The following is a 27,587-nucleotide window of genomic DNA, read 5'->3' as shown; positions in this document are numbered from 1 at the left end:
GATATGTGTTAACAGATATTCCCTAGGTCCATCTGCTTAGAGGAACTAACAGGGATGAGAACCCCCAGCACCCACATCCGGGTTTCAAATACCATTCTCCAATGAAAGGCTCCTTGGAGAAATGGCTGATTCTCAAGCAGGAGAAGGGAAGAGATAAGATGAGCCTGGAGGATCTTGTAGTTGCAAAACCACCAAGGAGGTGCTCCAAAAACAAAAGATTGGGGGCATATCAAAGGAACTCAGTGGTCAACCTGAAAAAGACCCAGTGTTCTATCACCAAATGTGACATCAACGGGGTGTCTTGCAATTTAGTTCAATTCTGACATTATCTGGCGTTAGTACAGACCCCACAAGGGAAGGGCAAAGTCCTTCACAGGACTGTCCCCAGGTCAGAACCACTGAGGAGTCTCAGGCATTCCCCAAACACCTGCACTTCTGCCAGCCAGATACAAATGTAAGGCTTCGCACAGGCCCCTGTGATTCAGATTTCTAGGGGATGACACAGAACTCAGGAAAGTGCTCCACCTGGGATGATCATTGATAAGGTTACTTCCTGTATCCGGATCCACAAATGGAGGCCACCCCAGTGTCCCGGCCACTTCACAAATCTAAACCTCAGTCAACCTGAACTTAAGGGAAACACCTGTCACGGAAACCTAACATGTATCCACCACAATCCTCCAACTCAGCTTTAGCTAGCTTACCTTAGCCTAGAAAACGGGACCTGCCAGCCTTGCAAGGAAATCCGAGACCCCCTAGCTAAACATGCCGTTTCCCAGTTGCCCCTTCTAAGGCTCGATAAAACTCCCTCTTTCCCCAAATCCCTCCAGAAGAGTCTCCACTGCTTGTGAGACACTCCACCCTCCGCCCCCCAACCATGGGTTGCCTTCCCTGGAAGAAAGGACATAAAAGTCACTACTAAATTGTTTTGGTTTTATCATTTGACATTATTTTATTATAAAAGATACCAAGAAACAGCCAGATGAAGGGATCCATAGAGCGAGATCTGGGAGGGTCCCCAGCACAATAGCTTCTGTTCCCCACCAGGACTCTCCCTGGAGCTTCTCTATCCAGAGATTTTAATCAGGGTTTTGTCACCTGGGCATGACTGATTACATCACTGGCCATCTGATTGAATGTAATCCCCATCCTTACTCCCCTCCCTGGATTTTGGCAGCTGACTGTTCCAATCCAATCGTGTGCTTGGTCTTTCTGGTGTCCAGTCCCCTGGTGGGACCAACACACACACACACACACACACTTCCATTTCTGTTACCTCATTAGCATAACAAAGACACTCCTACCACTCAGGACATTCCAAGGTTTTTAAAGTTCTGTGGCAGGAACCTGGGACAAAGACCAGATATATATTTTTTTATTATACCACGGCTCCCAATGACCAAAGCTGGAACAATTTAAGCAACAAAATTAATTGCGTAACATTGAATTATAACACAAAGTATAAAATAGGCATAAATGAGTTCATGCTGATAGGAATACATAATTGAACCAATAACTACAGGAGAGAGAAGAGACATAGCTTTCACACAGAAGAATAGCAAATAATGTATATGGTTACTTAGCCCTCCAGTGGGTGGGGCTTAATTCAACACCCCATCTTGACCCCAAACATGCACCACACAGCATAGTAACTTTACAGTGGAGAAGCCTGGTAACCACTTTCTTAACTAACTGATCAAGGTTAACGCCACCTGAGATAACGAAAGTCAATTGCATGAAACCTCTGATAGCATATGCTGTAGTGAGATGTGATATTTCTCTGAAAAATCTATCAACCCAGTCTATCCATGAGAAAAACATCACAAATTTAACTTTAGGGACATTCTAAAATGGGTTAAACCGGTGTTCCTCAAACTTGTCATGAAAAACAAGGAAAGACTGAAAAAACATCAAAGAGCAGAAGTGACTGGGCGACAAGATGACTGGATAGAATGTGATTTCTCGGATTGGGTCCTGAAAGAGAAAAATGACTGTTGTAAAATGGGTGAAATGTAACTAAATTCTGGAGATTAGTAAATAGCAATGTACTGCCAACCTACAAAAACAGAAAGCAGTTAAAGAGGCAGTGTTTATCTGGGATCAAAGAATTGCCATTGGAGGAGCACAGATTCAGGTAGAAACGCAAAGTGTCCCAATTACAGAAAGAGGGCTCAGGGTTTTTATGGGCAAAAGGGACACAGATGAAGTAAGTTGTATTAAAGAAGAGTTCATTGGTGCTAGATGAGGTAAGGCTAGGTTTGTACTTCATAGATTAACTTGAGATTTTGTCATCAGGCCAAAGGGTAGGCTTGTACTTCCTTGATTGGTTGGTGACTCGGTCATCAGCCAAGTCCAATTTCATCAATCCTTACAAACAGGATATTCTTGTCCTTACTGACTTCTTGGAACGTTGGCGGTTCGGTCCAGTTTGGAAGATAAGACAAGATGTGCAAGGTGATTCCTCTGAAATGGCTGCCATGGCTCTCCTTTAATATGGCTGCCCCCATGTCATCTTTCACAGTACCAACACTGGTTTCTTAGTTTTGAAAATGTACCATGGTAAAGTTAAAATGTTAACATTTCGGGTACTGGGTGAGGGATATTTGGGAACGTTCTGTGTTATCTTTGCAAATCTTCTGCAGATTTAAAGGCATTTCAAAATAAAACGTTTACTTTTAAAAATTGCAAACGTTTATTTTTTCATAACAGAATTATATTAAAATATTTCTACGTTTAAGTAAACATCCTGTTTTTTTTCTTTCGAAGGTGTCCATTTTCCTCCCTTGGTGATTTCAAAAGCAATAAAACTCTTATTAAACAAAATATGTTCATGTCTTTCAGCTCCAAATTGCTACTCATCTAGTGCTCCAAGCTTGGTGAAAGTTCCTCCACAAACTTGCATCCTCAAGTTGGAAATGCAGAAGTCCATCCTGAGACCTCTTTCTTGTCAATGTAGCCAAATGCCACAAGATTTAACAGAATAATCTACCTTCTAAACATCCCCAAAATCCATTCAATCTTTTCCCATATACCAATTCTCTGTTCACTTGCTGCATCCCACCTGCACCCTTTTTAAAATTCAGCTGACATATCTTCCTGCATTCTTTGTCCCCCGCAGTTTACTCTTCAAACGTATACCTGAAAATATTTTAATATGCTAATCTTCACCATAAACATTATCACATTTCAAATGTCCACAATTCCTCTTAGGATGTAAGGCACAATAGTCACATTCCAGCCTCCAAGGCCTGCAATAACTAAAACCTAATTTTCCCTCCAGTTTTGCCCTAGGCCATTTGTATCACAAATTGGGGCCATTGTCCCCACCCTCAATTTCTTGAAAAACTATCCACATGCTATTCCTTTTTATGCAACTTTCCTTACAATTCCAAGCTCAGGTACCTCTTGGAAAAATTTAATATCTCAGATTGAAAGTTACACATTCCAAGACATTTCCAGTATCTTTACATTATTTCAGGACTGTTTTATGAAATCTGAACTTTTCCACTGCAAGCATTAATAAAAATAAAACTATATAAGTACATACATATTAATTACATGAGATTTCATTTACCATAACTATTGTTATTTAATATTTCATATTAGGCCAGTGTCGATTGGTCTTGTTCACCTTTTTCTCTGTAACGAAAATGGTTCATAATTGTTAAGGTTCTTGGAAGTCTGAGGGCATCAATGATTAAACATGGTGCAAGACAAACCATTTATATTTTTCTAATGAGATGAGGACATTGTGCATTTCTTCCACAGCAGACACAGTAGAGCCTGGATATGCTGGAGTCACGGCTCTTGAGCACAAAAGGGCTAATAGCTGGAAAACATGCGGTAATTAGTACAGCAATGTCCACCAGCCACCAGCTGGAATTATTAGAGAGCCAAATAAACATAAATGATGGAGCAGAGGGCATAAAATGATAGGAAGGCGGTCCCCATAACGAGGATGCTTTGGGTGGCTCTGGTCTCAAGGGAGGATCTGCGGGAGAGGCTGTTTCTACGAATGCATTGGACTCGCTGCTTCTGCCTGTACAGAATGAAAACCATGGAGATGCTGGCCCACGTCATGAGTCCCAAACACAAATCATCATGGAAAGACGTCAATGCTGCACATACTGAGTCTACAACCTTGTCATGCAGTGGAGCAAGACAATATCCAAAATCACTCTCTGTAATGTTTTTGTTGCTCCATTTACCAGTCATATAAATAGGAAAAAAACATATTTAACAGCATGCGGAGCACCCAGCACAGGATATTGGAGGGGTCAATGTACTTTGGGGCTTTTACTTGAAGCTCTGCCCACCTGCAGTTCTTAGGGCTGACCGTAATGGCCTGGAAGACACTCAGGAGACAGCTGGTACCAATGGACACACCCCTGGCTACTATATGAACATATGAAAGAACTTTGTATCCAGAATTATTGGCAAAATGTTACAACTCCAAAGCTGCCATTGTCTCTGGGATTCCTCTAGAGAGAATGACCAAGGAATTGGCTGCAGACAGGTGTCTGAGAATCAAATCTGAAGATCTTGGCTTGCATCCCCCAAAGTAAAGGGACATATAATGATATAAGGGTGAGAAATTCTGCAGGATTCCAACGACTACCTGGAATAGGAAGATGCTTCCTATTTTCCAGTCCATAGAGACCATTCTGTCATTTTCTAAGGCTCAATATTCAAATCCACAAGCAGAGGGTTTGGAATGGAAATAAGAGTTCTGGGCTACATTTTCATGGAAAATAAAATCTCCTGTCCTCTTTGAATTAATATGTAAAGTATATTTTCTTTTGTTAAGAGATTTCCCATATTTCCTTTGATAGGACTTACGCTCTATGGTCACTTTTGTTAATGTTTTGCTTATTCCAACTTATTTCACATTCACAACTCTGCGAGTTAGGAACTAATATTACTCTCCTTTTACAGACTAGGAGACTTTAACCAAAGAGAGGTTAAGTGACTCATCTAAATAGCAGGATTCGGCCTGGGTAGGCTGGTTGCAATGACAGGGGTGTTTACTACTGTACTATATTATTACCGTTACCTAGTTCTGCTCTAAACACATATATATATCTTGTCATATTTTAAATTTATATTACTTTATAAACTTGGTTTGATAATGTCCCATTTTTGTCTAAATATTTGTTCTTTAGACTAACATAACTTAGGGGTGAAGATTCAGAGGTCTCAATAAATTATAGATGCACTAAATAATTATACATGACCCAATTTGATTTATTTAATGTGGATAAATGTTAGGACGGCAACAGAAAAACTCCGTCCATTTTCCACCTGGACCAAAAATACAATGGCACTCATTACAGAAATTATTATACAAAATTGGACTGCGCACTAAAATGGGGGACACAAAACATACATGCGATAAGCGCTTTAGGGCAGAAAATAAGTTAATCTCATTTAAAGATAATATATATTTAGTATTTTAGAAAAAACTAACTGGAACTTGAATTAATATTTGATTCGGGAAAGCTATTAAAAGACAATAGCAATAAGCAAACTGGAATTTGAAGGCATGGAATTTTTTTCTGATGAGATTATATTTTAAATTAATTTATTTTTAAAAAATTAAATTAAATTTAAAAAACAAAGTCCTTAATTTTTTGCATTCTGAAATCCTCTATTGTGACGTTAACATTTTTTAAAGGACCTTCCCTAATTTCACGAAGGAAAATAGTCTCTCCATGATCAGCAGACCACAGATATTCCCAGCCTAATTTCACGAAGGAAAATAGGCTTTCCATGATCAGCAGACCACAGATATTCCCAGTAGAGAAACATTTACTGTCTCCATTAAGCACATCACACCCGAATGACAGAAAAATAATTATATTTCAGCAATTGCCATTCAGTCACACTGTTTCTACTGAGAATTAGATCATTCCATTAGTTCCATGATACTCATTATCACATGTACACAGCTTTTACAGAAATCATGACCCTGATCCTGAGGATCTCTGTGGCTTTTGCACACCGTATTGAGTAGTAGATTAACTCTGAAATTATAATCTTGAAGCATCTTAAAATTCAGACTTTGATAGCACTTGGATCAAACACCACAAACCCCGTAAACGAGGATTTTATTGATCACATTAGCAGCAGCAGCCATGGGTTGTTTTAGAGTCTCAGACCTCTCGTCTCTCTCCACCTGCTCGCCCCATGCCTCAGGAAGCATTCCACTGGATCGCATTTCCAGACACGCACACCTACCTAGATTCCTGATACTGCTCCTAACCTTCCCACTTCTCTCAGACTGAAATAGAAAATACTCACGGACTCCTTCCTGCTGCCAGGACTGAGAGCTCAGTGTAAGGATCATAACAGGCCAAGTGTGTGCGAGGGAGGAAGCCAGATCCTGAGATGGGGGGTAGTGATTCTGTGACCTCATTCCCACAAAGAACTGAAAAAAAATATATTTTACCAAAATTGACTTCAGCAGAGATAGCAACACTAAAGAGACCAATATCCATAGAGGAAAGGGAGGCATTTATAAGAGTCCCTCACAAATAAAAGCACCACGAACAGATTAGCAGGCAGATTCTTCCACTCTTTTAAATAGCACATAAGCCAACGTTATTTACTCAATTTAAGAGCATTAAAAGTAAATTTTCCAAATGATTTACATGAATCAAAATACTGATACTAAAATGTCCCAAAAGTTGTACCAAAACAGAATACTACAGAAAGATCTCACATCTGCCTACAGATGGCAAAATCTAAAATAAAAATACAGCAAAAAACTGAAAAATACTAGAATACAAAAGTAATATATAATGACCAAGTAAACTCCATATCTGAAAATCAAGAATAAGTCAATACTTGGAAATCCATTAATATAGTTCACCATATTTATAAGGAGAAATGAGGGGATCCTATTCATAGTTAAAAAAACATCTATTTGGAAGAATTCAATATGTATGGATGTTAAATTAAAACACTCAAAATTAGGAATTGATGCATCTTTCCTAACTTGAAAAACAAAGCCTTCATCTTGCTCATGGGGAACACTAGAGACATTCCACTAAGGTCGGAAAACCACACCAAGAAAGCATATGATCTCCTGTTGTATTCAGTTATCATTGTGTTGGAGGTTTAGCCAGAGCAATTGAAAACGGCATGAGAATTGGAAACAAAGAAGTAAAACTATGTTTGTAGATGATACACTTATACACCTGGAAACACAAATGAATTGACAGAAAATCTACTACAAAAAAATTCATTAAGCTCATAGAACATAATATTGATTTACAAAAACAATAGCTTTCATATATATAAATAAATAAATTCATTTCATATAAATAAATAAATCATTTACATACATAAAACAATTTACATATATAAACAATTTACATATATAAAAAACAATCATTTACAAGTTACAGTGGGAGGGGTTGCAATTAAAAAGCATAAAATATAGTGACATAAACTAACCAGGAATAAATCTAACCAAAATATGTAAATCCTATGTGAGGAAAATTATAAAACATTCCTGAAATATATGAAAGTAGCTATAAATAAATGGAAATTCCCATCATGTTTTGGGTAGAAAAACTCAATATTATTTTAAAAAGTCAATTCTCCTTAAGCTAATTTGTAAATTTAATTTGATCCCAATACAGACACCAGTTAATTTTAGGAACTAGCAATGTTATTGCAAAAATCTTATACAATAATGAACAAATAATAGCTACAAAAACTCATCTTTTTTTTTTAAGATTGGCACCTGAACTAACAACTGTTGCCAATCTTCGTTTTTTTTTTTTAAAGATTGGCACCTGAGCTAGCAACTATTGCCAATCTTCTTTTTTTTTTTCTGCTTTTTCTCCCCAAATCCCCCAAGTACATAGCTATATATTTTAGTTGTGGGTCCTTCTAGTTGTGGCATGTGGGATGCTGCCTCAACGTGGCCTAATGAGCAGTGCCATGTCTGCACCCAGGATCTGAGCCTGGGAAACGCTGGGCTGCCAAAGCAGAGCGAGGGAACTTAATCACTCGGCCACGGGGCTGGCCCAAAAACTCTTAAAAAGACACAAAATGAGTGTGGCTGTCCCCACGAGAGATGTTTATTCACGAATATACTGATGGATGAGTGAAGGTAAAAATTCGGAAATATGCCAAAGCTCATAAGAAAAGTTAATAAGCAGCAAAAACTACAGCGGAGATAACATTAATACTTGCTCTTTGGGAAATGGAAATTCCTATCAAAATGACAATAAAATCGTCTTATTTATTGTCCTATAGCATCATAGTAAGTAAAAAAACAAGAGAGACAGAAATCTCCATGGTAAAAATAATTAAAATAGGGTTGAATTCCTTCCTAAGGCTGATTCTCAAGCACCTAACTGTAGTCAACTTCCTACTCATTGCCTCTAAAGGCGTCCCTCCGATAATGACGTGTTTGGGGTTGAAAAATTTCCTCATTGATTTTTGATGCAAACTTGTTGTGTATGGAATACACAACTCCCTGAAACGATAATAAGACAGATGTAAATTTTTGTTTCTTTAAACAACCTGCAGTCATTTCCTCACTCATTCCTGACAGAGATTTAAGCGCTAGGATGAGCAGTCACATAACAGAGAGGCTGTGAAAAACTGACTGAGTCTGCGTTGACAGAATTCACAACGTAGTAGGCACAGAATGCAATAAAATTTCCATTATATTCAATGTTGCAAGGGAGAAGTTTAGAGTCTAAGAATTCATTTAAAATTGGGATGTCTAGTACCTTGCAATTAGTAGAAACTTACATGATCATGTAACTTCGAACTTGATAAATTAAAATTTCTCCGGAATTAACAGGGCAGAGAAGTGTGAGAAGAATTTAGTAAATGGAAAAGCCTGTGTGATGATCAGTGAACATGAGAAAGAAAAATAATGGCTCTGTAGCAAGTGGTCCTGGATGGAGGTGGAGATAAAGAATATATATCACACATGCAGGACACAGGAGATCAAGTGTTGTGTCTTTACCTCAAATCCTGAGAGGAAAGGTAGTCAGCTGAAATATATGATAATTTGGGGTGGAGGGGAGCATATTTAAAATACTTCTTGGTTAAATGGACGGAAGGATCTGGTTGGGGAGAAACGTGCACTCCTGCTCCCGCTTAATTAAATAAATTGTGGTGACTGTCCTGGGTCTCAGACTTTCCAGGATCCAACCACCGGCTGCAACCCCCGTCCCCACCTCCAGGTGCCAGCGCTCCCGCCGCCTCACTCTTAGGACACGCGTCTCTATCAAGCTTCCAGGGAAACTGTTTTCAATTTGCTCAAAGAAAAAAACCTCCGCTTCCAGGATAAGTGCCCCCCACATGTCTAATTCTGCAGGTAGCCTGGCTCCAAAGGACACCAGACAGATTCAAAGGAACCCAAAAGTAGAAAACCAGAGGTTGTTGGCCTGGAGGACAAACAGGTCTGTCACATCGCGGGGACTAAAAGGATGGCCTGACCCCGCCCCGCCGGGCCCGCCCCTTCGGCCCCGCCCCAATGCGCACGCGCGCGCGCAGTTTCCTGCAGGCCCCGAAGCAGATCGCGCGGAGCAACTGGCACGCTCGGGTCAGTGAGTGTTTCTGTTTCATACCTGCGTTTAGCGATCGTCAAGCCCCCATCCTCCAAACCCGGGTTCGGGGGTCGCTCCATAAGTTAGGATCTCTGAACCCGCTCGTCCCTCTGGCTGTGAGTTCGTCCCTCTCGCCTCTCGCGGCGTCGCCACATGACGCCCCGAGTCCTGTGGCTCCGCGCGGGTCCGGGAGTCGCGTCCGTTTCCGGTGAAAATCTCTCGGAGGCAGGTGCCGCCCGACCTTTCTTTCTTCTGTCCACGGAGACACCAACCGGCTGCCGCGTCGTTTTCCTGCTCAAACCCTTTGTCTGACGCCCGACTCCCCGCCCAACCGCGTGGTAAAGGCCTCGCTCAGGAGGTAGATACAAGCCCTTCGTCCCCTCCAGGGAGAGCAGAGGGGGACAGAGGTGGGGAGAAAGAGGCAGAAATATATGGAGTTAGAGGGTCACCAGAAAGTTTCGGGAGAAAGAATAGCAGGAGTTGAAACAGAGGTTGCAGCAGAGGGGGGCCAACGCTCTATAGGAGGAGGAGGAATAGAGAGGGAGGGAAACAAAAGGATGCGGAGAAACAGGGAGAAACACGGAAATGGACAAAGCAGAGGAGAGAACCGGAAGGACAGAGACAAATACAGAGAACAAAACACAGTAGTGGAGAAAGTCAGGGACCCAAACCCAAGAAATATTGAGTTGATTGGATATGCGATATTAGGTTGTGAAGTAGAACTGATTTGTGGCTGTGTAAACTAATTAATTTCAGATTTGTTGAACGGTTTAAACCATGCAGAAGAGAGAGTTACAAAACCAGGTGTTTGCGATATCCGCACTTTCTAATTATTGCACCAGAAGAGAATTCCATTTGCAGCCCCTGTGCACCCTGAGGGCAGAGACTTAGCTCAGCCAATTCCAGGTCACTCTCTTCCCTTTCAAGAAATGGGGGAGGACTTTCTGTCATCTGTGGCTCATCTCATTCTTTTCTAAATGTGATATGTCCTCACACTTGTTTTAACTTTAATATTTTTAATTTCCAAAATATTATCCCTCTTAATTTTATCATTCAGATGATGATGTTTGTATGCATTCTACTCTATTATATTGGAAGTATTTTTTGATATCTGTAAATACCCACAGTATTTCACTATGCATCTGGTAAGGATGTTGATAATCTTTTAACACTGTAAACCTTGTTTAACCAGTTAGTTTTATAGTCAAGAGATTCTTTCTTCCCTGAAGTGATCTGTTAAATTAGTGACCTCTGAGCTGAAGTCTTCAACTAAGCAGATGTTCCTCTTAAGTCCTCTGTGTCTTTCTGTGCAGACGCTGAAGGATGGGCTGGATGAATGTAGAACTTTGTTCCAACAGAGCCCGTCTGTTCATGGTGAACAGATTGCTCAGAGCTCAGCTCCAGGTGACTCTCTTTCCTGTTTTCCAAGACTAATAACTATTTGTAACTTCATTTTGTAAATATTTTTCTGGAAAACAGGAAGTAAATGCTTGGGTTTGGTTAAAGCCATGAAAGAGAAGCTCCTCTTGCTCAGGGATATGTAAAGGAATCTGGAATTAGAGCAGACCCTTTCTACTGCCCTCTCCAGGCCACCACTTACACCCAGGTCTGCTCACTGAACTCAGCCCTCTGCAGGGTAACTTGGTAAACTTACTCCCCCTCTGAGCCTCGGTGCACCACCTGTAACATGGAGATGATAGAGCAGACCAGGAATTCTGAGTCTGAGCAAATGGGAGCCCTGGAATGATGTTCAAAAGTGGGCATGTGTCTACATTTGGTAGTTTTCTGGGAGAGGGTGCCAGTTAGAATTAGAATTTGGAATGTGTCCCAGTCCTCCAAAAAGGATGAAAACCACTAAGAAAAAGGCAGGGACAGAGGCTCAGAGACAGAGGCATGCCTCTCTTTCAGCTTCACTCTCTGCCTCCCTGTGTTTCATGGATAAATTTTAAGTTTGATTGTGTCCTCTCCTGGCATTAAGCCCTGTTATGATTCCTCCTGATCCTCAGGACAAACATCTCAACTCCTCAGTTTATCTATAGCGGGGAGCTCTGGAGCTGGGTGGCCCTTAGAGTTGGTCCAAATTGAGGGAAGGGACAGGCTTCTGTCCCCTGCATCAACCAGGCATTGGATGCTGGCTGCCTATGGAAGAGCCAAGATTTTGGAAAGGCAGTTTCCTGACACTTTGTGCCAACTGGACAAGGACAATGCAGTTGCAGCAGAGTGTGTGGGTTTCAGCAGGAGGGGAGGGCTTTCTGAAGAAATGGGTGAAAACTCACTTCTTGGTCCCTATATGGAGTTTACCGTCCCTGCATCCCTCCTGTTGCAGTGGGCAGCAAAGGGCCCTCTTAAGGTTCTCCCTGTGTGTGTACTTGTTGCAGAGGAAGAGGGTGTGTTGATTCTAAGCATTGAACAACATGTTTTTGTCATACAGAACAATCTAAGCTGAGAATCCCAGAGGAAGAGGAAGGAAAGAAGAAATGGCTTTTTCCAAGGTAAAAATCATGTTCTTAATGGATTGTTCTGTTTTCTCCTTCCTAAAATGCCACATTTTAATTTGTTAATCTTCTCTGTCTCTGAAGGGTCCTACCTAAAATATTGACATAGTGTTGTTCAGGTCACAGTACTCCCAAAGTACTACCAAGATTCAATGCAATCCCCATTAGAATTCCCACAGCCATTTTTGCACAAATAGGAAACCCAGTTTTAAACTTTATATTGAATTGGTAAGGATCCCAAATAACCAAAATAATGGTGAAAAAGAACAAAGTTGGAGGACTTGTAATTCCCACTGTCAAACCTTACTACACACCTAGAGTAATCAAAACTGTGGTTCCTGCATGAGGATAGAAATAGAAATCAAAGCGATAGAACTGAGAGTCCACACATAATCCCATACATCTGTAGTCAATTGCTTTTTCACAAGAGTGCCAAAACTTTCACTGGGAGAATAATAGTCTCTTAAATGGTGCTGGGACCACTGCATATCCACAGCAAAGAGAATGAAATTGAACCTCTGTCTTTCCCCATATAAAAAAATAATTCAAAATGAACCAAAGACTAAATGTAAGACCTAAAACTAAAAAACCATTAGATGAATCGATGGAGGCAAATCTTCCTGACCTTGGATTTGGCAGCACATTTTTAGATATGACCCCAAGAGGAAGGAGAGAAAACAAAATAGGTAAATTTGTCTCCATCAAAATAGAAAATGTTGGTGCACTGAAGGATGCTGTCACCTAAGTGAGAACCCAATCTATCAAATGGGAGAAAATGCGAATCACATATCTGGTCAGGATCTAGTGTCCAGAGTATATGAAGAACTCTACAACTCAACAACCAAAATACAAAGAACTCAATTAAAAAATGACCAAAGGATTTTAATAGATGTTTCTCTATAGAAGATGGACAATGGCCAATAAGCACATGAAAAGATGTTCAATGAAATTAGTCGTCAGGAAAATGCAAAATCAAAGCCACAATAAAATATAGTTTCACACCCACTAAGATGAGTATAAGAAAACAGAAAATAACTAGTGTTGGTGAGGATGTGTAGATATTAGAATCCTGATACCTTGCTGGAAAATGTTACTACTGTGGAATACAGTGTGGAGATCCTTATAAAAATAAGCCACATAACCCAGTAATTCCTCTGCTAGGTATATACTCAACAAAACTGAAAACAGATATGCAAACACATGTTCAAAGCAATACTGTCAACATTAGCCAAGAGGTGGTGACAGCTCAAATGTCAACAAAAGGATGCGTGAATGAATAAAATGTGGTATAGTCATAGAATGAAATTATTCAACCACAAAAAGGAGTGTAGTCCTGGTACATACTACACCGTGGATGAACCACAAGTAGAATTCTAAGTGAAAGAAGCCTGACACAAAAGATCACACATTGCATGCCGTTCCATTGATATGAAAATATCTAGAATAGGTAAATCCATAGAGACAGAAAGCACATTAGTGATTCCCAGGGACTGGGGAGAGGGGAATGGGACCAACTGCTTAATGGGTAATGGATTTCCTTTGCGATGATAAAGATGTTTTTGACCTACGTAGAGGTGATGTTTCTACAACATTGTGAATGTACTAAATGCCACTGAATTGTAGTCTAAAATTGCCAACTTTATATTATGTGAATTTCACCTCACTTAAAAAAAAATCAGAGAAATAAACTTGTTCAAAATTATCTTAACATGGGGCTGGCCCAGTGGCGCAGCGGTTAAGTGCACACTTCTGCTTCTGCAGCCCGGGGTTGACTGTTTTGGATCCTGGGTGCCGACATGGTACTGCTTGGCAAGCCATGCTGTGGCAGGCGTCCCACATATAAAGTAGAGGAAGATGGGCACGGTTGTTAGCTCAGGGCCAGTCTTCCTCAGCAAAAAGAGGAGGATGGGCAGCAGATGTTAGCTCAGGGCTAGTCTTCCTAAAAAAAAAAAAAAAAATTTATCTTACATGGATCTGTGAGAGCACTCACTGCAGCCAAGTCAGTCCTTACACATGTCTGCTTCTCTCATTTTGTGTCACGATAAGAGCCCTCTCCCTGTCCAAGTGGTGAAATGTGCTTTCCTTTCAGGGACAGTTGATGTTCAGGGACGTGGCCATCGAATTCTCTCAGGAGGAGTGGGAGTGCCTGGACCCCACTCAGAGGGCCTTGTACAGGGATGTGATGCTGGAGAACTGCAGGAACCTGCTCTCCCTGGGTGAGGAGAGCTGCCCTCCAGAAATTGGTAACTACTGTTGTACATCCTTGCGTCTTCCCTTGTGAGTCTCCTGGGAGCCCCGGACTTGCTTGTCTGAGTTTCAAAATCCCTGTTCTTAAGAGAGTGATTGAAGCTTTTTTCATTCAGGATGGAAAGCCTTCATAATGTGGCATATGGACTCTAAATTCCCCTTTCTTCAAAAGTTCTACCTGTTTTGTGCTTTGATTAGTGGTGGTTTCAGAACATTAGTAGTCAGAGAACCTTCTGGAAAATTTTAAAAATATCTGATTCTATGTTTTTACCCTTGTGCATTTCATCCAGTAGTTCTTGGAGAGAGCTAGATACCTGCGTACTGAAAATAACCCCTTAGCATTCAGAAGGAGGCAGTCAGTTGACTGATTGTTGAAATACTTTTCTAGACCCATCTATAATGTCCTCTCTTCTTAGCTGAACAAAGAGCTGGGAATGTGTTCTGGAAAAGCATAGCATATCCTGTTCCGTTTTTCTTTGTAAGTTGAAACCTCTCTTCAGTAGAATGTTACATCTATTTTGGAGCAAGGGAAACAGTGCTGGACCTCAGAGTGAAGGGAAAATAGGAAAAAATACAGACAGATGGGAATGTATGGAGATGTGAGCACAAGTAAGAGCTCAGATAGATTGGTTCAGAGTAAGCTGCCCCATTAAATATTGTTTGGAAAACTCTTCTCAATTTGGAAAGATCTTTGGGAAAATAAAGTTTATTTCTTATGAGTTCTCAAAAGGAATTTCCTCCCACACAGACACTTACCACTCTGTTACGCAAATGTGTAAAGTTTTAAACTCGCACCATACCATGATGCTCCAGCTCTAGCAGAGGCAGGCAAAGACTTTATCATGCCATACGACACACTATTATCTGGCCCCCCGACCACTTTGGTCCCTCCCTTGGAGGGAGGCCAAGATGACTGTCTCTAAAGAGTCTTCTTTCTTCTTGATCTCTCTTGGTTCTCAGTCCATACAGATCAGAGCTGAGGCCTCGGTAGTCCTGAGCCCATGACCTGTTCAGTTTCCATTCACATTTCACATCCTTGGGAGGACTTCTCAGGAGATAGACAAACAAAATAGCTTCTTTTCCATTGTATCTGAGTTTCCATGAAACTCCCTGGGCTGTGTCAAGCCCTATCTGCCTGTTCAGGCCCCCTAGCCATCTCTTCATTTCTCTTTTTGTCACATGTTTGAGAAGAGGAATGGAATTTGAGATTCTTAAAAAGATTTTAAGATTTGAGATTGTTTGACACTCTGACTGAGCAGTAATATAAAGACTAGACGCTTGGATCCTCTCTTTGGTCCCCATTGCTTCATGGGAGTATATCTCAGTCTTTCAGGAGCTCACCCCACAGCCTGTAGGCACAGCACACTGCCCCTTCTCAAGAGCCCCACAAATTCTGACTCTCTTATTTTAGTCCCATATCTTATATTTTTCTCCCTCCTACTCTTCTCCCTGTCAGGGAACATAAGAAAGACCTTGGTCTTCCTGATTTATTATTGTCCTAAGATTTTACCTCTGAAACTTGCTTTTGAAGTACACATTCCAAGGGTCTGAAGTGTCATTCTCTTTTTCTGTTGAGATAACTCATCTTCAGGCGATGGACAACTTCTGGTGGACTCTCCCATGGAGGGTGTTTACTGGCTAACAGAAAGTTGTTGTGGGAGAACACTGATTAATATGTTACACATGCATCCTCTGACATACAGAAGTGCCTCTTGAAGCCACTGGGTAGTGGTCAGCATGTCCCAGGATACTGAGGTAGAAAGTATTAGGAGAGCCTGACTAATAAATGTTTTCAGTTGTCCTGTTTTTTGAGGAGTTTAACAGTGTCTCCAAAGGGCAGTATGACAATATTGATCAGACATAATGTGATCATCTCCTTTGAGCCGGCAATAAATGAAAAGTCTAGGAACTTAACCTATGAAGAACACTGTTAAAGTTCACAACCTAATTTCTATGAGAATGGTGACTAAATTGCTGTTTATTCCACATTGTTTCTCCCATGTGTGTGCTCTTGTTCGTTCACCTTCAACAAATATGATTTTGACACATTAAGGAAGTTTATAAAGTTGAATGATGCCTATATTTTTTAAGTCTCCTGTAATTTGTTTAAGCTACCGATTGTTTCATCTGGCAAATTTCTTTGCTATAACTGACCTTGTTTTCTATTTATTTAATCAGTTCCATATTTTTGATGATCCTCTCAGTGTTCTTTGTTTTGTACCTATAATTTGGGGCTGTGGGGTCATGGAATGAATATTGTTTTAAGTTTTTTATGAGATTTCTTCCTCAAGTGATTATGACTCAACGTTACTTCCCTCAAAACCAGTATAACCTCCAGAAGTTTTTGAAAAGATGTGTCTTAGTTATTCTTTTTACTTCTGTTTCATATTACTCTGTGCTTAGTAGTAACACACTTTTCTTTTGACGGTTTTTTGAGCAGTTTTCGTTTCACAGAAAAATTGGGCAAAGGGTACAGAGATTTCCCGTGTATTTCCTGCCCCCACACATGCAGGCCCTCCCCATTATCAACATCCACACCAGTGTGCTACATTTGTTATCATTCAGGAACCTACACTGACACATCATTATCACCCAAAGTCCACATTTACCTTAGAGTTCACTCTTGGTGTTGTACATCGTATGGGTTGGACCAATGTACGGTGACATATATCTACCATAATAGTATCATACAGAGTAATATCATTGCCCTGAAAATCCTCCATGCTGTGATTGTTCATCTTTCCCTCCCTCCTAACTCCTGCAACCAGGGATCTCTTTACCTTCTCCATATGCCTTTTCCAGGATGTCATATAGTTGGAATGAGCAGTAGATAGCCCTTTCAGATTTTCTTCTGCCACTTAGTTATTTTCATTTCAGTTTTTTCCATATCTGTTCATGGCTCGATAGCTTATTTCTTTTGAGTACTGGATAATACTTCCATTATCTGGATGAACCTCAGTTTATTTCTCAGCTCACCTACTAAAGGACATCTTGGTTGTTTCCAGGTTTTGGCAATTATGGATACAGCTGCTGTAAACATGTGCAAGTTTTATGTGGAAATAAGTTTTCAGCTCATTTGGGTAAATACCAAGGAGGATGATTGCTACATCGTGGTGTTAGAATATGTTCAGTTTTGTAAGAAACTTCTGTCTTCCAATGTTGCTGTGCCAGTTTGCATTCCCACTACCAGTGAATGAGAGTTCTTCCTGCTCTACTTCCTTGCCAGTATTTGGTGGTGTCAGTGTTCTAGATTTTGTCTAGTCTCATACATGTGTCTTGGTATCCCATTTTTTTTACATACTTTCCTCAATTAAATCTGTTGGATTTTTTTAAACTGAGAATTTTTGGTGTCTTAAAAACACTTTTTTTAATTAAGTTACTTAGCTACAGAAATACAATTCAGTTGATTTGCCATAGTTTTTTTTTTAATATAAAATACACTGTAATTCACCCAGTGTATGTAGTTTTCAAAAAATAACTTTTGGATTTTACTTTAATGTAACATTATATTTTTTTGCTACAAACAACTTATTCTAATACTTATTGTCCTTGTCTAGATTCATCATGCACATCTTAGTCTACTAACTTAATATTTAAATATCTCAGTTTATTTGATGGAAAACTTAGGCAATTTTTTACACTCCATGGTTCTCTCATTACTACTGCTTCTGAGACTTTTGTTTCCCAGACAATTTTTGAAGTTCTTAGAATTACCTATTTCAGCTAACCCATGAAGTCTGTTTTGTTCCCTGTCCTCCTTTTCAACTGAATTCCATAAAAAGTCACTGGTCCTTGTTAACACACATCCCATTGCTGTCCTCTTATTCTGGATATTGCTGGATACTTATTTTGCTGACCACGTCTGCATGTAGACCTTTGCCGTAGATCACCATGGAAATGCCAAAAATTGTTTCTGCACTTAAATGCTGCTACCAACACCATTTTTCCATCCCAGCCATTCTGTGCTCCAGGTCATTTAGTCATACCCCTTGAGATACTGCTTTCTGATGATGTTTGTGAAGTTAGAATTCATTACTTTTGGATAAGTGCATATTAATTTCTATTAATGCATAATGATAACTGTGTATCTCTAATACATTAGTAAGAGCACTTCTCATGTGCTGTCTCCTGTATGTCTTGGACTGTAAAATTAAAGGATCCAAAGATATGATTTCTTTTCTTTTTTTTCCCATTCTTTATGTTTATGATATGTTTATGTTATGATAAAATATATGTAACATAACATTTACTATCGTAACCATTTTAAAGTGGCATTAAGTACATTTATATTGTTGTGCAGCCATCACCACCATCCCTCTCCAGAACTTTTTCATGTTCCCACACTGAACTGCTGTGCCCGTTAAAGAATAACTTTAGGGGCTGGCCCCGTGGCCGAGTGGTTAAGTTCGCGCGCTCCACTGCAAGCAGCCCAGTGTTTCGTTGGTTCGAATCCTGGGCGTGGACATGGCACTGCTCATCAAACCACACTGAGGCAGCGTCCCACATGTCACAACTAGAAGGACCCACAACGAAGAATATACAACTATGTACTGGGGGGCTTTGGGGAGAAAAAGGAAAAAATAAAATCTTTAAAAAAAAAAAAAAAAGAATAACTTTAATTATTCCCCCCTCCCCTGAATGTCCTGGCAACTGACATTTGACTTTCTGTCTCTCTGAATTTGACTAGATAGCTCACCTAAGTGAAATCATACAATATTTGTCCTTTTGTGACTGGCTTATTTCACTTAGCATAATGCCTTCAAAGTTCTTTATGTTGTGGCATGTGTTACAATATCCTTTCTTTTTAAGGCTGAATAATAAAGTCAGGGTTTTGTCTGTTAAGAATAAATCATACACACAGGACCTAAAGAACTATCAGTTAATAAAAAAGGAAAAGAATGTAAAATATTATGGACTTTAAAGAAAGTAACATAAACCCATAATGTACTGCTTCTCTGCCTTATGACAAAGTTAGTATTTTCAACATTTATCTTAAAACTCCTAATGTTGCTTGGGTAAGTAGAATTCAGTAGGAGATTAAAAATAAAAAGAATGGCTGGGCAATAGCTAGAACCCATCATGTATACTGTAGCTACTTCTCATGATTCTCGCCTTTGTTTCCCTTTATCACGGTTTTTTCTGCTCCCATTTCGTTTTCCCTCTCATAGGGAAAGTAAAACAAAACCCTGTTTCCTCTCTCCTAGGAATGGCCATTTTATGGAACTGTTCACAATTTAAAAAGCAGATGAGTTGAACATTTTGCTCTGACTCTATAAAACAAAAGCCTAAACAAACTGCAGTACATTCTATTTGAGTATAATGTGTGCTTTTTTAGGGGGAGTGAGGACAGGAAGGAGAGTGGAGTGGTTGGGGTGGGTCATGGTCCTTGAGAAGGATGTGTATCGGAAAGATTCTCTTGTTATCCTGGGGCCAGACAGAGAACTCACCTATCAGAATGTGTTCTTGAATGACTACTACATGCTGGATGCTGCGCTATGCACCGGGGATATAGTGGTGAACACCTAGTCATGGCACCTGCCCTCACAGAGTGCACAGACTAGTAGAGGAGATAGTTCTAGAGCAATTATAATACAGTGATGTGTGCTAGTAGGGGAGGGGGTAGAGGGAGGAAGGAGTACGGGCAGCTAGAGGAGAATATAAGTGGAGCATCTAACCCCAACTTGAGGGATCCAGGCAGGCTTCTCAAAGGAAGTGATAACAGACATGAACCCTAAACAACAAGCAGGAGTTGCATGGAAAGAGGTATACAGGGTGTGTTGTATGCAAAGAGGACTGCAAGTGCTAAATTCCAGAGGTGAGAGAGAGGGCAGTGAATTCAGAGAACTGAGGAGTCTGATTGGTCTACTTATCTGTGCATCCTCTCTCCTGACCCCATCTCCCACTGTCCCTTCCTTCCAAAACTTTCCCATGTACCCTCCTGTTTCATCCTTAACATCTTGGCTGAATGCTCCCTCAGCTTCCTTGAATGAATGGTCACAGTTGACTTTTCTCTCTCTTTTCCTCCCTTCTCATCATCACCACATTCAGCCAATGACTGAAATCCTGTGGATATTTTCTTGTGAAGGAAAATTGTCAGACTTTGAATTGGGCAAAAAGATTACTGGGTATCCTTGCCCAGGGCACCATTCCCAGTTTATGTGAGCCTTTCCTTGTTTCTGAAATATTTACAACTCTAAAATTGTAGCACGCATCTAGTAATGCAACTCATTCTTGTCCATAGAAATGCAAGTCAGTTGTATCTGTTGAGTGCAATTGATTATTAATGCCCTAATATTTACCAGTTTTGCCCCTAATTACAGATTCATTCAGCATTTCAGCATTCCTTATTGCCAACATATATGTGTGTTCTTTGAATTTTCCTTCTAACATCTTATTGGTTCCTTCATTCATTAAATAAAATCTTTGACACGTTCATTTTATGTGTGTATCAATCATTATTTTAGCCTTTAAAAAGGATCCTTTAACATCCTGAATATCTCTTTGAATTTGTTCACTTCTCTCCATTGCAATAACTCTTTCTAGCACAGGTCATCATCATCTTTGCCTAGATTATTTTAACAATTCTCTAATTTTATCCTTTCTCCAGTCTCTCCATGCTATTCCATTCTCTCCATAGCCAGAGTGCTTTTTCTAGCATGTAATTCCAAACATACTACTCAACTTTGTGAAATCTTCTGCTCCTAGAATAAAGTCCAACCCTCCTGGCATGATTTACTTCTCTAGCCTAATGTGTGATACAGCCCTGCAGTTCACCAAAAATATGATTTCAAATAATTAGAATATTGCAGCAAAAGAGACTCTCATATTTTTATATAACAAGGACATTTTGACTAATAAATTTAATGTGTCAAAATTGATAAATTTCTATTTTGAAAAATATGTAATGTAGTTCATAAGTTATATTCTACCAAATATAATCACATCCCCAAAGAGCTGAAACTGGCAAAAGCCTCCTGCTAACTTTGTTTCCAGCATACAACCTATGTGACCCCCAGTCAGAGATCATCATCCAGCACCCATGGTCACCCTCCATTGCAGGACCCTTGAGAGGGTTTTATTGCATCCATATAAGTTTGTAGAAAGTGGATTCATCCATTCTTGTCTTGGTGGTCATTTCCAGGTTTTTGCTGTTGGGTCTTACTGAGAACATTCTTGTATGTGTCTTCTGGAACATATATATGACTCTGTTGAATATATGGCTAGAAATAGAATTTGCGGGATATTCAGTTTGACCATTGTTAGAGCAAACATTGGAGTAAATTAAACATACATTCTTTCCATAATACTACGCTATCTCCATTTTTAATCTCTTCCTTGTTTGCCTCATCCCCATAGTGTAGTTCCTATAGAATGAGTCAGTATTATGCCTCTTGCTAAATGATTTCCTCTCTTTTTCCAAGCTCAGGATTTTAACTGCCTTAGCACAGTCATATTCCCATAGATTTGCAAGCATAAGGACTGCTCCCGCATTGCCCATTAGTCTGCCCTTTACTCTTCCTGTTCTAAATCCCAGTCCTGGCCTTTCCCCAGTTCTTGCACTGATGTAAGTGAACTATACTGCACCTTTGTGTGTATTAAGTTTGAGTAGCGGGGCACCCCAGTATCCACAGGACCCGCCCCTCCCCACACTGCATACATTGCACTATATCTTGTGTGTTCCCTTTTCGTAATTTTTTCTATATTAATGAGTTTTTTTGACTGTAGGTAAGTTTTCAAAGCACATCCTACATACTTTACACATTTTTTGACCTCTTAACTAGATAATTAAATGATAGCCCATAGTTACAGGTTGATCTTTGTACAGTGTGTTATATAACTGCAGGCATGAAATCATAATTGAGATTTCAGACATTCTTCCCTGATTCTTAATCTTTATAATAATATATGTTTACCTGAAACTCATATTTCAAAATTCACTGATTCTAAACATATTTTTCCTTTTTCCTATTGTTTGCTCCTTCTGGAATGTAAATTATTTCTTTATTTCTTTTAGGAAGAATTCTTTAGGGTTCCGGAGACTGTTAATTTGTATGACTGATTACTCATTATCTTATGGGCTATATTTATCATGGGTTACGAAAATGTTTTATTTATTATTGTGATATGCAGTTTTTTTCAGTATCTTTTTCTTGCATCCTACCAACACACCTTATTATAAGGATTAAGAATTAGAGAGGACTCCCTAACTATGGAGTATCATTTATTTACCTGGTTATATCACCATACAATAGGTATAGTGTATAATGTGTGCTTTGAAAATTTATTATCAAAGGTCAGAGAAAATATAGAAAAAATTATAAAAAAATTTAAGTAATCTGTATATCACAATGGTGTTTGAAGAGAATGCTTCAGAAATTTCGTAACTATATTTATTTTTGTACAATGATCTAATTCAGTCTAAAATATTTCTCTTCCAACTCTACTTCATAGGAAGGCTTTCTGCTGGATTTTCAATAAAGGAATTATCACCAAGAGAGGACATTGAGAAAAGAGAATTATACCATTTAATGATATCAGAAAGCAATGAGAGGCATGACATCAACAATTTTGACCTCAAGGAAGTCTGGGAAAATATTCATGAGCATCAGAATGAATGGGGATATGATGGGAGAAATTACAAAGGAGTGCCTTTGACTCATAACAAAAATTTCATTTGTAGAATAGATTGGCAACATAATAAATCCTCAGTTAACTTTCTACAAAAGCAGAGTGTTTCTATAAAAAATGATGCATACCAGTATTTCATGCATGATGAGCCATTTACAAAGAATTTGTTAAAACTGAAAAATAACATAAGCGATGCTGGAAACAAGTATAGAAAGTGTTTGGAAAACAGAACTGGATTAAGTGGGCAGACACAAGTGGCTGAACTGCAGAGATTTCAAACTGAAGAGAAAATTTATAAATGCTGTCAAGTCAAGAAGTCTGTCAACAATGGTTCCTCAGTTTCACCATTTCAAAGCGTTCCTCCTAGTGTCAAAAACATTTGTAATACATATAGAAAGTTGTTTAAATATCCTTTGTTACCTGCACAGTACAGGACAAAACACATTAGAAGAGAATCTTGCAAATATAATCAAAGTGGGAAGACTTTTAGCAAACACTTAAACCTCATGAATCATGAGACAGTTCATTCTGGACAGAGACCATTCAAAGGCAATGAGTGTGGCAAAGCTTTTAATCAGTGCTTGAAACTTAAGAGACATCAGAGACTCCATACAGGAGAAAAACCATATAAATGTGATGTAGGTGGTAAAATCTGTCGTCAAAATTCGAACCTTGCAATTCATCAGAGAATGGATACTGGCGAGAAACCTTACAAATGTAATCAATGTGGCAGAACCTTTGCTGAGCGTTCAAGCCTTACTCAACATAAGAGAATCCATACTGGAGACAAACCTTATGAATGTAATCAGTGTGACAAATCTTTTACCAGATGTCTAAGCCTTAGAAGACATCAGAAAATCCATACTGGAGAGAAACCTTACAAATGCAATGAGTGTGGCAAAACCTTTATAGCAGGTTCATATCTTACTCGTCATAAGAAAATCCATACTGGAGAGAAACCTTACAAATGTAATGAATGTAGTAAGGTCTTTAGTCAAAAGTCAGACCTTGCAATTCATCAGAGAATTCATACTGGTGAAAAACCTTACAAATGTGATGAATGTGGCAAAGCCTTTGCTGGGCATTCAAGCCTTACTTGGCATAAGAGAATCCATACTGGAGGGAAACCATACAAATGTAATGAGTGTGGCAAAGCATTTACGGAGAGTTCATATCTTACTCGACATCAGAAAATCCATACTGGAGAGAAACCTTACAAATGTAATGTGTGTGGAAAATCCTTTAGAGAGCGTTTATATCTTACTCGACATAAGAAAATTCATACTGGAGAGAAACCTTACAAATGTAATGAATGTGCAAAGGTCTTTAGTCATAAGTCAAACCTTACAGTTCATCAGAGAATTCATACTGGTGAGAAACCTTACAAATGTAATGAATGTGGCAAGGTGTTCAGTCATAAGTCAAATCTTGCAATTCATCAGAGAATTCATACTTGTGAGGAACCTTGCAAAAACAAATGTGTAAAATCTGTGACCCAGTTTGCAAACCTTAGAGAACATCAAGAAATCCATCCTAGAGAGAGGCCTTATGAATGTAATCAGTGTGACAGATCTTTTACCCGCTCTACAAACCTTAGAAGACATCAGAAAATCCACACTGGGGAGAAACCTTACAAATGTAATGTGTGTGGCAAAGCCTTTTGTGAAGGTTCTTATCTTACTCGACATCAGAAAATCCATACTGGAGAGAAACCTTATAAATGTAATGAGTGTGGCAGAGCTTTTGCCCAATTTTCAAGCCTTACTAGGCATCAGAAAACATATACTGGAAAGAAACATTATAAACTTAATATAAGAGGCACTGTTTTTATTCAAAGCTCAAGCTTTGGGGATCATCAGAAAATTCATGGCAGAAAAAAACCTTACAAATATAATGACTGAGACAAAACTTATGCAAGTGTTCAAACCTTACTCAACATCAGAGACTCAATCATGGAGGGAAACCATATAATAAATAGTAATGTATGTGGCAAAGCTGGTAACCAGGTTTCGTATCTCACTTGATATCAGAATATACATCTCTGAGAGAAACCACACAAATGTAATGTATGGCAAGGCTTATCCAAAGTTTAAGGCTTGTGGAACATAACAGAATTCTTACTAGAGAACACTTAGAAATGTAATGAGTGTGATCAGCTTTATCAAAAATGTACAATGTTGTGGTCATGCAAGAATTTGTAAAAGATGGAAACCATACAAATATTTAAAGGCCTTTAAGCAATGACCACGTGATAGACCAAGGAATTCATACACCAAGGACAGAAATATTACAAATATAAGGAAGCTGATAAATTGTTTAACCATTTCAGTGGACTGCACATAAGAATATTCATACTAGAGGGAACTAAGTCTGTTAGTTTTGAAGATTAACCAATCTCAGATGTTAAATTCCACAGAGAATTAAAATGTTAAAATTATTTGTGACTCATGAGATGATTGTCCATGGGACAAACACATCTGTGGAAAGGTCTAACTTCAGTTTTAAAAATGTTTTTATTGTTTGAGGTTTCTTGAAGAGACTACATTATTATTGATGAGTTACAACCTCATTTCAAACCTGTTGATGTTATGCTTTCATTATATCCTTTTCATTTGTCACCAGGATGGTCTCAGGGAAGGGATTGGCAGTATGAAAGGATATACTTCATTAGGTTGAGTTTCTTCATATCCATGGAACCTGGGAAAACTTTGACACTAGTGTTAAGTTGTAATATGGTATAAATTTGAGATCATGGGGAGTGGCAGAGAACAGATGTAAAGCTATTATCTAAATTATCATGCTAGCTGTGGCCTCAGCCCCTTCTCTAGGTTTGTTGGTGTGACTGTGGGCCTTCTTTGATGAGTATAGGAAAGGCTTGCTCTGCTAGATGATCACAAAACCGAGTAGGCCAAGGCATTGAGAAGATGACATTTTCATGTGAAGAGAATGATGGGTTACTAGGGATGGCATATGTGGTTTAAAAAAAAAATGGAGGGGGAATGATAGTCTCCCTCTCTTTTGAAAGGTAATAGGTGTAGATTAATGAAAATTGTCTTATTTTTGGTAACTGAACAGACAATAGCACAGTTTAATCATAAGAACCAGGGAAGAGTGTGCTTGTAAAGGATTCAAGTTTGGCACTGGAATTGCATTTTCATGTCCCTTTGTTTATTATGTATTATACTTTCATATCTAAATAAGTAAAGTGTAATTTTTTTTTTGTAACCCTGAATGAATCATGTACCTTCTGTTAACCCAAGCATCTTCCACTTCATTGGGGTGCTTCATAAGGAACACTAATGATACCTCATTAGGCTCTCTAGGTTGAATGGCATCTATAATAATTTCTTTCCCTGTTAGATTCATACAACTTAAGGTTTTGGAAATATGTATTGATAATTTGCATATGAGTTAGCTCCATAGTGTAGTTCAGATTATTTTTGTGGCTATAATGAAAATACCATCACAGTGCATTTTAGACTCACCCCTGCTAAAACCTGCCTCCCTACACATAAATAGATAGGGAGGCATAAGATTGGCGTGCTCCATGTCAGCTGCCCAGGTTCAGACCTATACCACTCCGTGGTGGCCACACTCTGGCAGCATCCCACATAAAACAGAGGAAGATTGGCACAGATGTTAGCTCAGGGCGAATCTTGCTCAAGCAAAAAGAGGAAGATTGGCAACAGATGCTAGTTTAGGCTGAATCTTCCTCAGCAAAAAAATAAATAAAAGGCTTTATTGCCAAAAATTACAGACCATCATCTGAGCCTTCACAAGTCACTATCTTTTAGCTGGTGGTGAGTCTTGTAAAAAACAAAACAAAACAAAACAAAACTGCAAAGCACAATGTAACAAAGCATGCCTGTCTACATTAAAAAAAAAATGAAAGCGGGATCTTGAAGAGATATTTGCACACCTCTGTTCACAAAAGCATTATTCACAAAGGCTAAGAGGTAGAGACAACCTAAATATCTACTGACTGATGAATGCATAAATGAAATGTGGTATGTACATACAATGGAATATTATTCAGCCTTAAAAAAGTGATAAATCCTGTCATTTACTGCAACATGGAAGGTTGAGGACATTGTACTAGGTAGAAAAAGCCAGTCACAAAAAAGACAAATACTCTATGATTCCATTTACGTGAGGTACCTAAAAAAGTCAAATTCATAGAAATAGTAGAATGGTGTTTGCCAGGGTCTGGGGAGACAGGAAAATAGGGAGAAAACAAGTGAGTTTAAATATTCATGCTAATCAATTGGCTCTATATCAAACAAGAAAATGTATATGTTAACTCTGCTAAGCTCAAATGATGTAAAATATTATGAAAGTTATTTGACACAAGAAAGACATGAAGTCAGGGGTGCTCCTACTGTATCTATTAATAGATACATAGTTACTATGAATCAATGAAAATGTGCACCTTTCCAAATTTAATAAATTAGACAGTATCATCAGAAGAACATAAGTATCTTTTTGGAGAAAGTAAGTAAATGACCCACAGTGGGGAAGGATTGTATTACAGGATGCTCTAAGTATCAGCAGTTACAGGCTGAAACATTTCCTGGCAGTGGGGTGGAGGCCCATGGAGGAAGTCGATGTGCAGAGAGGTCGTGAGCAACATACACAGCAA

At 39.1% G+C, this 27,587-nt stretch overlaps 1 protein-coding gene, 1 long non-coding RNA gene and 1 pseudogene across 8 annotated transcripts; 1 reads left to right on the top strand and 2 right to left on the bottom strand.

The window, feature by feature from the left end:
- Positions 1-1,360: 1,360 nt before the first annotated feature.
- LOC139042223 (uncharacterized) lies at positions 1,361-9,738 on the bottom strand. Its single transcript, XR_011498720.1, has 3 exons — positions 9,600-9,738; positions 6,301-6,427; positions 1,361-3,138 (listed from the first exon to the last, which is right to left on the bottom strand). It is a non-coding gene; the product is annotated as an uncharacterized lncRNA (long non-coding RNA).
- LOC139042222 (vomeronasal type-1 receptor 2-like) lies at positions 3,612-4,737 on the bottom strand (annotated as a pseudogene).
- LOC106822653 (zinc finger protein 677-like) lies at positions 9,514-26,200 on the top strand. 7 transcript variants are annotated; one of them, XM_070499445.1, is made up of 5 exons: positions 9,514-9,936; positions 10,892-10,982; positions 12,010-12,070; positions 14,163-14,316; positions 22,772-26,172. In XM_070499445.1, exons 3-5 carry the CDS (start codon positions 12,056-12,058, stop codon positions 24,847-24,849), a joined length of 2,247 nt encoding a protein of 748 aa, XP_070355546.1. In that variant the 5' UTR covers positions 9,514-9,936; positions 10,892-10,982; positions 12,010-12,055; the 3' UTR covers positions 24,850-26,172. The 7 variants fall into 7 exon arrangements, with proteins under 7 accessions (XP_070355546.1, XP_070355544.1, XP_070355545.1 ...); XM_070499446.1 differs by having other exon boundaries at positions 9,530-9,574; XM_070499443.1 differs by lacking the exon at positions 10,892-10,982 and having other exon boundaries at positions 9,516-9,574; positions 22,772-26,200.
- Positions 26,201-27,587: the final 1,387 nt, after the last annotated feature.

The sequence above is a fragment of the Equus asinus genome, chromosome 26, assembly GCF_041296235.1.
Source record: "Equus asinus isolate D_3611 breed Donkey chromosome 26, EquAss-T2T_v2, whole genome shotgun sequence".
Taxonomy (NCBI): Eukaryota; Metazoa; Chordata; class Mammalia; order Perissodactyla; family Equidae; genus Equus; species Equus asinus.
This window is presented reverse-complemented; position numbering and strand designations above follow the sequence as displayed.

What these genes read in the sequence shown, in the direction of transcription:
- LOC106822653 (XM_070499443.1), top strand. An exon ending in GAGCTGCCCTCCAGAAATTG is followed by an intron (nt 14,317 to 22,771) that starts GTAACTACTGTT and finishes TCTACTTCATAG; the next exon opens with GAAGGCTTTCTGCTGGATTT.